At 43.0% G+C, this 12,759-nt stretch overlaps 1 protein-coding gene across 1 annotated transcript in view; it reads right to left on the bottom strand.

Annotated features, from left to right (window-relative positions):
- Positions 1-366: 366 nt before the first annotated feature.
- Positions 367-12,759, bottom strand: part of LOC138642473 (uncharacterized) — an 81,601-nt gene continuing 69,208 nt past the window's right edge. Inside the window, exons 6-8 of the mRNA XM_069730690.1 lie at positions 10,710-10,869; positions 10,384-10,488; positions 367-396 (exon numbers count right to left, since the gene is read on the bottom strand). Of these exons, the coding sequence (XP_069586791.1) occupies positions 367-396; positions 10,384-10,488; positions 10,710-10,869 (295 nt within the window). The remainder of the gene's footprint in view (positions 397-10,383; positions 10,489-10,709; positions 10,870-12,759) is intronic.

The raw sequence follows: 12,759 nt of genomic DNA on the forward strand, positions 1-12,759 counted from the left end.
CGGCTCCTCACGTGTTAACCTCTGCGACATGTCAATGGCTGTAAACAAAGAGAAACTTGTAAATAACTCATGAAAGAATGAAGATATGTTAAAACAAAGCACACCATTGTTTTTTTTGTGAAATTCTCAGTCAGTTTGATGTGTCACATGACCCTCTTCCCATTGGAAAAAATAAAGTTGGATCCAAAATGTCTGACTTCAAAATGGCCACCATGGTCACCACCCATCTTGAAAAGTTTACCCTTCCCATATACTAATGTGCCACAAACAGGAAGTTGACATCACCAACCATTCCCACTTTATTTAGGTGTATCCATATACATGGCCCACCCTGTATATCTGTTACACCTAGTGGGGCTGGTGTATTCACTTTAATCCTTTCTCAAGTTTTGCGGCCTGAAATGACAATAACCATTAGAGCATTAGGCCGGAGTCACACTAGAGAGTTTTACGGACGTATGAGAGGCGCAAAAACAACGCATTGCACACGGACCAATGATTCTCTATGGGGCAGCTCCTATCTGCCATATATTACGCATCCGTATTTTACGGGCGTAGAAAATCGCAGCATACTGCGTTTGTCAGCGTATTGCGCAAAAAATCTGCCAATGAAAGTCTATGGGTGCGAGAAAAATACGGATTACACAAGGACCAACAGTGTGACTTGCGAGAAATACGCAAGAGTTCAGCAGGTGACAGGAAATGTGCCAAGGCCTTTTTCCAACCTCATGAGGGCCATACTCAAAATCCTTATGGCCAATACCCAACTGGCCAATATGAGCAAGGACAGCATTTTGATCAGGGAAAGACATCATACACACAGGTTGATGGACAATTGGCCCAACAAGGCCACTTGACCAGGACCCTGAGCGGCCGCCATCACCTCCACCAACTTACAGGAATCTGTAATTCAAAATGTTTTCTGGTGTAAATATTTTTGGTTGCTAACCATGTTTTGGTTTTACTCTGCTGTGATAGCACTTTGTTCTATTTTTCTAAAAAAATGGGTTATGTCAAGTTTGTTTAAAAAAAAAAATACCATATGATATTAATATGGTGTTTAACAAAAAAAAAGGCTTTTGCTATAATAAAAATATATAGTCAAAAGTCAATTTCAGTTTGCTGGACCAATCATTACAACATCATACTCAATTACTAGGTTCCTAAACATGTGTTAAAGAAGTCTATTGAAACACACATAGTTAAGTAATTTAAGTAATTTATGCATTTTTTTAGGCAAAAATATTTAGGTATAAAGGAAAAAAACTACAACATAGAAATAGCATTATCTTGCCAGGGAGTAGCACCCTGAGGAGAAATAAAATAATCTGTAAAAATATCCCTAACTTTTATGCCAGAAAGGGGACGCCGCTGAGGAAGGACTTGTGTTGTAGGCCTACCCACATTAGCCAACATGCTTTCACCACTGTCAGCTGAGGAGCTCTCATGAATTCTTGTGAAGTTGTGTAGAACAACACAAGCTTTTATGACTTCATTTACATTTGACTCACTCAGCTGAATGGCAGACTGGAAAACACGCCATTTGGATGCCATAATGCCAAAGGCGCACTCCACCAGTCACCGTGAAAGTCTGACATTAAAGACACGCCGCCGGTGGTCAAGGTTGCGCCTGGGATAAGGCCTCATGACATGCCTGGTCAATTGGAAAACCTCATCTGCCACAAGGACATATGGCACTGCTTCAGCATTGGAGCCTGGGAATTGTCGTGGTGGTGGGAGATCCAACAGGTTTTCACGTAGCCGCCGACCCATAATGGACGTGTTGAAGTCTCTAGAGTCTCCAGTTCGCCCATAGGCCCCAATGTCTACAATTATAAACCTGTAGTTACTGTCAACTACAGCTAACAGAACTACAGAGAAAAACTGCTTATAATTGTAGAATTGGGAGCCCGAGTTCGACGGCTTACGCACCCTGATATGTTTCCCATCCAGGGCTCCAATACAGTGAGGAAAATCACAAGAGTCAGACAATCCACGGGCTATTTTCAGCCAATCCTCCCTTTTGGGCTAAGGCATCACAAGTTCATGTAGTTTGTCCCATATTTGAACACATGTATTACGCAAAATGCCGGAAATAGTGGACCGCCCTATGAGAAATTCCAGATGTATTCCGGTATAAGACAATCCAGTTGACAGGAATCTGAAAGCACAACAAAAAAAAAACATTAGCAATCTTACAATGCTTGGTCAAAACCATAGTAAAGCAAAGTAATATGAGGATATAAAAAGGCAGGAGACCAGTGTACCTTACTAAATTTACACTGGCTACTAACATTTAATATTTACTACATATTTGTATCGGATTTTGTACAAATAGATTAATATAATTTAAATCTGATGCTAGGCAAATCAAAATAGTACAAAAAACATCATCAACATACATGTGAGGATGATGAATACATACCGTAAGGTAAGGAGAAGACGCTCTCTGCGGATATGCATTTCCACATCCTGGTGTCCTGATACGTTATTCCTGGACGTACTGTCTCCAACAAGATATCAAATGTGGGTATTGTCATGCAACAGTACTGGAAGAATTTGTCCGGATGTGTCCGCAGAGATGAATATAGCCTGTGAAAATGTCTTTTAGCGAGACGTTGCCGCAAAAGTGGATGCACCCACATTCTTCTTCTCCACCTTCGCGGATCCACTATCACTGGGTATGGCTGGCCAAAGCGACGTGACAACACCCGCTGAGTTGGTGTGAAATGTAGGAGGTCACACATGTTGCCCAAGTATCACCAAAAACACTTACACAAGCACAGCAACAAAATCGCCATATGGGAGGGTTCCACTTGTTGTAGAGGCCTTAAATAGGGTTTATGCTGATGATTTAAATTAATTTCAGGCCTTATAACCGTTAAATGTCCATTTTGTAAGGTTGCGTGAAAAAAACGCAGTACGGATGCCATACGGATTACATACGGAGGTTTTACAGGATCACTGTTTTGGGATCATTTCTGCATATTACGCCTGTAAAAAACGGACCGTATTTCCCTACACTGAGTGTGACCCCGGCCTTAGCTGGAAAATGCTATTTTAAGAACACTTTCAGCCACTTTGACAAAGCTAACCTCATCAGGTCTAATATATCTATTTAATAATATATTCAGTTTTCATTGTGAAATCTGGTGATAGAGCTGCTTTAAGCAGAACTGTAAAAAAATTATATACACTGTTCAAAGAAATAAAGTGAACACTTAAACAAAACATTGTTACTCCAAGTCAATCACACTTCTGTGAAATCAACTTGTGCAGTTATGAAGCAACACTGATTCTAAATCAATTTCTCCTGCTGATGTGCAAATGGGACAACAGGTTCAAATGATAGGCAATCAGCAAGAATACCCCTATAGAGGAGTGGTTCTGCAAGGGGTGACCACAGACCATTTCTCTGTTATCATCCTTTTTGGCTGTTGTTTTGGTCACTTTTGCATCTCGTAATTGCTCCCACCCCTACAGTAGCATGAGGCGGTGTCTACAACCCACAGAAGTTGCCCAGATAGTGCAGCTCATCCAAGATGGCACATCAATGCCAGCTGTGGCAAGAAGGGTAGCTGTATCTGTCAGCACAGTGTCCACAGCATAGAGCAGATACTAGGAGACTGGCCAGTACACGATGAGATGTGGTGGGGCCATAGGAGGGCAACATCCCAGCATCAAAACCACTACCTTCTCCTTGGTGATAGGAAGAACAGGAGGCGCAGTACCAGAACCATGCAAAATGACCTCCAGCACTAACATCAAACTGCTCAAACTGTCACAAACAGACCCTATGAGGGTGGTATGAGGGCCCGATGTCCAGAGGTGGGGGTTGTGCTTACAACCCAACAAGGGCCATTGGCATTTGCCAGAGAACACCAAGATTGGCAGATTTGACATTAGCTCCCTATTCTCTTCACGGATGAGAGCAGGTTCACACTGAGCACACGTGACAGACATGACAGAGTTTGGAGACACCATGGAGAATGTTTTGCTGCCTGCAACATTCTCCAGCATGACTGGTTTGGTAGAGGGTAATGGTGTGGGGAGGCATTTCTTTGGAGGACAACAAACACACATGCTATGCAGCAGGGACAACCAATTAAATACCAAAAATTATTAGAGTCAACACAACACCAAAAATTTTAAAAACAGCTCATACTATACGCTCCCATGAATGGGATCCACCCACAGGACAGGAAAAACACCATCAATCCCAAAATATACCAACAATTTATGTAATAATACAATGAACCTATTCAAAAGCACTGTGCACCTGAGTTGTAATTTTGAAGCATTTCTTTGGAGGGTCGCAGAGCCCTCCATGTGCTCGCCAGAGGTAGCCTGACTGCCATTAGGCACCGAGATGTGATCCTCAGACCCCTTGTGAGACCATATGCTGGTGCAGTTGGCCCTGGGTTCCTTCTGAATCATGACACTCCTAGGTCTTAAGAGGCTGAAGTGTGTCAGCAGTTCCTGCAAGATGAAGGCTTTGAAGCTACGGACTGGCCCGCCCGTTCGACAGACCTGAATCCGATTGAACACATCTGGAACATCATGTCTCGCACCATCCACCAACGTCACATTGCACCACAGACTGTCCAGGAGTTGGTCTAGGTCTTGAGGCATTTCCACTGAAGTTGGATCAGCCTGTAATGTGATTTTCCATTTTGATTTTGAGTATCATTCCAAATCCAGACCATATCCATTGGATATTCATTTTGATTTACTTTGATCATTTTTATGTTTTATTGTTCTCAACACATTCCACTATGTAATGAATAAAGATTTACAACTGAAATATTTAATTCAGTGATATCTAGGATGTGGTATTTTAGTGTTCCCTTTATTTTTTTGACGATTGTATATAATAGTATCATGTGCATTTAAAAACCTGTAGGGATATGTCCACATATAGGCTTGATTCAAGCCGAGATCAGATTTATTACATGATGATTCTCATTGACTTTGATAGGGTCCAGTAGGATTTTCATCATTTCACAAGAAAAAATAGTGCATATGTATTAAATTTCCAACAGAATCTGCAACCACAGAAAGCACGCATACAAGAAAATCCAAATGAGCTCCAAGATGTCGTGTCCAGGTTCCAGCAAACAAAATATTAATGCTGTCATGCCATCATCTGGACATTAGTGGTACTGCATCTATAATGAATGAATGCATACAAAGGCGAAACAAAGGTACAACAAAGTACAATACCACCAGAAAGTTATTTCACATATTTAAATGCTGCTGAAAATGCACTATGATGGGTCTGTAGTCAGTATTATTTTAGGGGACCAGGACTGGGGTTTGTATTTGTTTACGGTGACCTGTATGGGGAAAATATTAATATTCTAGGTTTGATCTTTATTTGTTAAGGGGGCCTAATTTGGGGTTTGTACTAGTTTAGGGGTCTGGGTTCTGTGATTATGAGAGCCATATGCAATGTTCCTTGTGTGTCTTTGTTGCTAACAAGTTGAGAAGATAGTGATCAGACCATTTCAACCTCTAGGAAAGACAACATAGAACTGCATCACATTTATGTAAAGGTACCGTCACACTCAGCAACTTTCCAACGATCACGACCAGCGATAAGACCTGGCCGTGATCGTTGGAAAGTCCCCGGGTACCAGGGTAAACATCGGGTTACTAAGAGCAGGGCCGCGCTTAGTAACCCGATGTTTACCCTGATTACCATTGTAAATGTAAAAAAAAAAAAACACTACATACTTACATTCCGGTGTCTGTCACGTCCCTCGCCGTCAGATTCCCTGTTATGATACGGTGGTTTAGGAGCAACATGGACCGAGCTCTGAAGGAAGTGGTAACTGTACTGACCGCAGTCCCTAAGCTCAACACAACACTAGAAGTAGCCGTGGGATGCTCCTAACTCTCCCTAGGCACCTCGTCACCGCCTAAGAGCTAACTACCCCTAAAGATAGAAGCAGGAAAACTATCTTGCCTCAGAGAAAATCCCCAAAGGATAGATTAGCCCCCCACAAATAATGACGGTGAGTGGAGAGGGAAAAGACATACACAGAATGAAACCAGGATGAGCACAGGAGGCCAGTCTAGCTTGATAGATAGGACAGGATGGAATACTGTGCGGTCAGTATAAAACACTACAAAAATCCACGCAGAGTTTACTAAAAATCTCCACACCTGACTAAAGGTGTGGAGGGTAAATCTGCTTCCCAGAGCTTCCAGCAAGACAGAATTAATTCATACTGATTACGCTGGACAAACATAGAAAGCACAGAACGGATAAGTCCACAATCAGTGAACAGAAAAAAGCAAGCAAGACTTAGCTTTGCTGAACTGGTCAGGATAACAGGGAAATCCAAAGAGATGTGAATCCAACCAGGAACCATTTACAAGTGGCAGTGGCTGAAGAAAGAGCCAGGCCTAAATAGCTGAGCAGAAAAGACGATCAGTGAAAGCAGCTGCTGACAGCTAACCAAGGAGCAGCCATACCACTTGAAACCACAGGAGGGAGCCCAAGAGCAGAACTCACAAAAGTGCCACTTACAACCACCGGAGGGAGCCCAAGAACGGAATTCACAACACTTCCCGCACTGACTGTGAGCGCCGGCCGTAAAGCAGAGCACAGCGGTGACGTCACCGCTGTGCTTTACGGCCGGCGCTCACAGTCAGTGCGGGAAGCTGACGGCGAGTGACGTGACAGACATCGGAATGTAAGTATGTAGTGTTTTTTTTTCTTTTACTTTTACAATGGTAACCAGGGTAAATATCGGGTTACTAAGCGCAGCCCTGCGCTTAGTAACCCGATGTTTACCCTGGTTACCATTGAACACATCACTGGATCGGCGTCACACACGCCGATCCAGCGATGTCAGCGGGTGATCCAGCGACGAAATAAAGTTCTGGCCTTCTAGCTCCGACCAGCTATGTCACAGCAGGATCCAGATCACTGCTGCGTGTCAAACACAACGAGATCGCTATCCTGGACGCTGCAACGTCACGGATCGCTATCGTTATCCTTGTAATGTTGTTCAGTGTGAAGGTACCTTAAGTGGCCCTGCTAATCAGCTAGAAAGCAGAGGGACACATAGCATCCAGGCAAACAGTGCAGTGAAGGTTATTGTCTGCATCCACTCATGGTCAAGAAACGGATGACTGTCTGTATTACTGGATGACATGGGCAGTCAACTGTTAAAGGGGCATTCCCATCTCCAAGATCCTATCCTAATATGTAGTAAGTGTACAGTAGTAATATTAGCAAATACAGTACTTCCAATTAGAAATGTAGTATAGCTCTTCTGATTCGCTGTCGCTTACCCCATGTGCAGGGCATTGCAGTAGCTTAGATATCCATGGTTACGACCTCTCATATTGTGACAGTTAGTTGTTGGTGGTCGTAACCATGTATATCGAAGCTACTGCAATGTCATGAACATGAGGAAAGTGACATAGAGTATCAGAAGAACTATACTACATTTTAAATTGGAGATATTTGATAATATTATTATTACATCTACTACATATTGTGATAGGAACTTGAAAATGGGAATACCCCTCTGATAAAATATGACAGTAAAGTTTTATGTATCAGCATCTCCAATGCGCTCAGGTTGTAAAAGTGATACTGTTAATATTGCTTGTCGTCTAGGACAATGTGACAATCCATGGTAAATCTGAGGAGTGAAGTAGTTAATATCTTTATTCTGGTTGGACAGTGATAGGGTTAATGTACATGTGACAGGTGATCTGTGGCATTTAATGTATCAGTGCCAGCATCCATTGTGATTTAGGGCAGTGAAAGGGTTAATGTCAGTATAACTGGTGATGGGGTCAAAGGTTCCCTGATGGTCTAGAGCAGCGAATGGATTACTATCAGTGTAGCTTCCGGCAGACAAATTATTAAATTGAAGGTTTTTGACCTAGGGTGAAGGAAGAGTTAATGCTGCATACCTGGTGTCCAGTGAGTGCCTTAGTTCTCCTTTCTCCAGGGTTCTCCTTTGTTGTATCTGATGTTTCCATCCGGCACTGACAATATTAATGAGTGCAGCGGGACATAACTGTACAGCTGGACAGTTCTCTCTATGATAGGGCAGAGTGATTCAGGAACGCTCTGCCTTCTGCCTGATCATTAGCGTAGCAGTCTTCCACTGAACAGGAGTAGCCTCGGAGCTGGGCGACTGTACAACTTAGAGGGAACTATGGTCATGTTTCCTATTTATAATTCACAGGCCAAAGGTTGGGGGCATGTCTAAGGGGTTAAAAAATGTGCACCCTGTGCAAAAGCCACTTTTCAGAATCTCACTGATGTCCCATAAAGAGCACTTTACTACAATGGCAATGTAAACTAGAATCAAGGCAAAACCAACAGATCCATCTTTTTACTCTTTAAAGGGTTGTCCGGGCTTAGGACACAAGTGCAAACCACTTGTGAATCTTTACAGCGTGCAGTGTGCGCAGCGTGCAGTGTCCACATTGTTAGGATTCTCCAATGCCTGGAGAATTCTACTTGCAGTCACATAACTGCCACCACCCAGCGCTGACGAATCCTGACAGTTTGCACTGTGCGCTTTAAGTATTCACAAGTATGCAGTCTCATAGAGCGACTACAGCAGGGGTGGGGAACGTCCGGCCTGCAATATCATCTGCTGAGGCCCTCAGCCACTTTGTCCATTATTGGCTGCGGGCCCTTTATTTCTGCAGAGCTGGACGGGGAAGGCCTCTCTGTGGCCTGGTGCCGTCCTCATCACTCATTCAACTTATCGGTATCAAAGACGACGATACAGCTGAAAGCAGTGAGGGATGAAAGAGCGTCAGATGTTTCCTCTCCCATCACTCCCCCTCTGTTTGTGACTCAGCGGGAACGCGATGACGTCACTTCATTGTGCGCCATGCTGTACTTGCAGTGGAGCCGATGAGACTGGAGCAGAGCCTGGAGCAGGTGAGTATTGTGCGAGTGTGTGTGTATGCATTATTGTGTGTGTGTGTGTGTGTGTGTGTGTGTGAATGCAGGGGCTTCACTATACTGTGTGTCTGCACTATACTGTGCATTAGGCGAGCTGCACCTGAACTATACTGTGTGTTGGTGGGGAACTGCACTGTACTGTGTGTTGGGTGGGGAGCTGCACTATACTGTGTGGGGGGGAACTGCACTGTACTGTGTGTTGGGGAGCTGCACTGTACTTTATGTTGGTGAGCTGCACTATACTGTGTGTGGAGGGAGCTGCACTATACTGTGTGTTGTGGGGAGCTGAACTTTGTTGTGTGTTTGGGAGCTGCACTATACTGTGTGTGGGGGGAACTGCACTATACTGTGTGTGGGGGGAATTGCACTATACTGTGTACTGGGGGAATTGCGCCTGCACTATACTGTGTGCGGGGCAGTTGCACTATACTGTACTGTGTTGGGGGGAGCTGCACTATACTGTGTGATGGGGAGTTGCACTATGCTGTGTGTTGGGGGAGCTGCACTATACTTTGTGTTGCGGAGCTGTACTATACTGTGTGTGGGGGGGAGCTGCACTACACTGTGTATTGGGGAGCTGCACTATACTGTGTGTGTCTGCACTATACTGTGTATTGGGGGAGCTGGGCCTGCATTATACTGTGTGTGCGGGGAGCTGCACCATACTGTGTGTGTGGGGGGAGCTGCACTATACTGTGTGTTGGGGGAGCTGCGCCTACACTATACTGTGTAATAGGGGGAGCTGCACTATACTATGTGTTTGGGGGAACTGCACTATACTGTGTGTGGGGGGAGGTGCACTATATTGTGCGTGGGGGGGAAGTGCACTACTCTGTGTATTGGGGGAGCTGCGCCTGCACTATACTGTGTGTTGGGGGAGAACTGCACTATATTGTGTGTGGGGAGGTAGCTGCACTATACTGTGTGTAGGGGGAACTGCACTATACTGTGTGCGGGGGGAGCAGCACTATACTGTGTGTGTGGGGGGAGCTGCACTATACTGTGTGTGTGAGGGATCTGCACTATACTGTGTGTGGGGGGAAGCTGCACTATATATACTGTGTGGGGGGATCTGCACTGTACTGTGTGTGGGGGGAAGCTGCACTATACTGTGTGGGGGGAGGGGAGCTGCACTGTACTGTGTGTGGGGGGAAGCTGCACTATACTGTGTGTGGGGGGGAGCTGCAATTTATTTATATCTTTGATTCAATATAGTTTGCTAATTTTTAAGTTAATATTTTGATACGGCCCTTGAATGATATTATAAAATTCCAAAAGGCCCTTGGCAAAAAAAAGGTTACCCACCCCTGGACTACAGACTTGAGCCTCAAGCCTGGACAACCCCTTTATAACAGGTTGTGTATGCATTATCACAGCCATATGATGTCATAAGTCTACACTTACAGTGAATATATCTATGCCGTTATTATTACCTCATACTTGGAAAACAGGGTTCTTTGCAAGAGTGATAGAGGAGCTGAGAATTTGGGGGGAGCTGGAGCCCAAAACATCTTCAGAGTTCCTGGATTCACAAAAGCCTACATATTAACAACAGAGACATATGGTTACATACAATATACATACTGTACATACAATATAAAATACACATTTGTGAATACCCCATATATCAAATGTATAATAAGGCACAGGAGAACGCCACCTGAAGCCTTATAATAAGTTAATGGAGTTATTTTAAATCCATCACATCTTTGGAAGGGTCATGTCACGGCTTTTTTTTAAATTCTGGAAGCCATGTTACCTGTTCTCCAACAAGCTGCATTTGTGGGCCTTCCACATAATACTCAGCAATCTTCTGCCACTGCTGTAGACTCTGTGGACTTCGAGGGGGCAGGGTAACAACACCACCCTTCTGGTCCTGAAACTTAAGCGAAGAGGCTGGAATGCCATCATGAAGAAGCCTGCAATGACACGACTGCTCTCTAGTAATTCATATATAAAGCCTAGTTCACACGGGGTGAAAATATATCAACAAAAGAAAAGAAACAAAAAAAGAGCATTTATAGTACGGTAATTCCAGAGGTTAATAGCATTAGGCTAGCGCTTCATAGCATCATGAAGACTGTAATGACGCCCAGTGACTACAGTTGAGCAAATTTTTCAAAATTTGGTCCTGATTATGATCGACGACGAATAATGTTTTTGCAACATTCGCCGAACAGAGCCAAATGTCATTGGAGTCAATGTGAGTAGAAATGAGCGAATATGTTCGGAACTGATCATCAAACAAACTGGGGTACCAATATGGCACTAATATGGCAAATTCAGATTCGGCAACCGATTCTGAACATATTCGCTCAAATCTACTTGTGACATCTCATGTAATGACTGTCAATAGCACTGCAACGTGACTCACAACCGCAGCGCAACCGCCAGAAATCAAATCTGTTGGAATTCAGGTTGCAAGTCTGGACTTTGCCCTATGAACTTCAATATTAAGCTGACTGTGACTTTCATTCAATATGTTTAGGATCTGACAGTTTTTCACAACCACAAATCAGTTGTAAAAAAGCCACATGGCAGCAAATTGGCTTAAAGCTTTCGCTCATGTACTAGTCTTAGACTTGCTTATGTCCGGCCCATGTTGTCATGTGGCTTTAGTCTTAGGCTACAAATACGTTTTCTGCCACGTTTTTTATGGGTTGTAAATATCGCTGTAATTTGCAATCCTTTTATTTTAAAGCTTTTCTGTGACTTTTTTCTATAAACATATGTATGTGAAAATAACAGAGCACATGACAAACAGACATCTAAATGAAGGCTGAGGGTATGTACATAAGCCGCACTTTTCCCAAGTTTTTCTGCCCGTTTTTGCCATCAAAATCGCAGCAATTTACAGTCCCAGCAAAGTCAATCAGTTTTTTGTAATCTCATGCACACGTGGCTTAGATTTCGTAGATTTGAAGCAGTTTCATAAATGAAGCATGTTAATTCTTTCAACGTTTTTCATACATTTTAATGAATTAAAAAAATATATGTATTAAAAAAACACATAAAAAATGCATGCAACAATATGCACTGTGTTTTTCCTGCCAACACATCAGTATTTGAAGCAGATTTTTCTGCGGCCAATATTGACCGTTGTCACTTACCCTTAGTTTTGAAAAAAATGTCAAGGACACTAAAAAAAAGCAAATGACAAAAAAGCTTCATATTTGTCTATTGACTGATAGTTAACATCTGGTTATAGCCTTTTTTGCTGCTAGAATTGTGGACAAAAATGACAGAAAAAAAGGCAGTTTTGCAAAAAAATGTTCCATGAGCATGAAGCTAGAACATAAAACTAGGTCCTCGTGAATCCACGGCAAAATCCACATTTCACATAAGCAGATTTTGTTGCTGATTTGGAGGAGAATTCACTGCAGATTTAATCCCTCTTCAATGATTCTGTACCAAAAAATCCACAACAGACAATTTGTGAATTATAACATTCTACATCACATGTCAATTTCTGTGCAGGGTATTTTCCAGCCTTTACATGAGATCTATTCACACCCTTATTGCAGATACTGTAAGGGCTTGTTCACACACTGCATTTTTGCCATGTTTTTTTCCCTGCGGGAAAAAAGCAGCATTTTACAATACATACAAACTGAATGACATTTCGGAAATCTCATGCACACGCTGCTTATTTTTTCCTTGCTGATTTGAACCATCTAAGCGTTTTTCACATTTGCAGCGTGTCAATTGTTTCAGGGTTTTTGCAGTGTTTTTCACCCGTTTAAGTTAATGAGAAAAAAACACAAGAAATAATGCACCAAAAACGAGTGTGAAAAAAACATAAAAATGCA

Source organism: Ranitomeya imitator, chromosome 1 (assembly GCF_032444005.1).
Source record: "Ranitomeya imitator isolate aRanImi1 chromosome 1, aRanImi1.pri, whole genome shotgun sequence".
NCBI classification, from domain to species: Eukaryota; Metazoa; Chordata; class Amphibia; order Anura; family Dendrobatidae; genus Ranitomeya; species Ranitomeya imitator.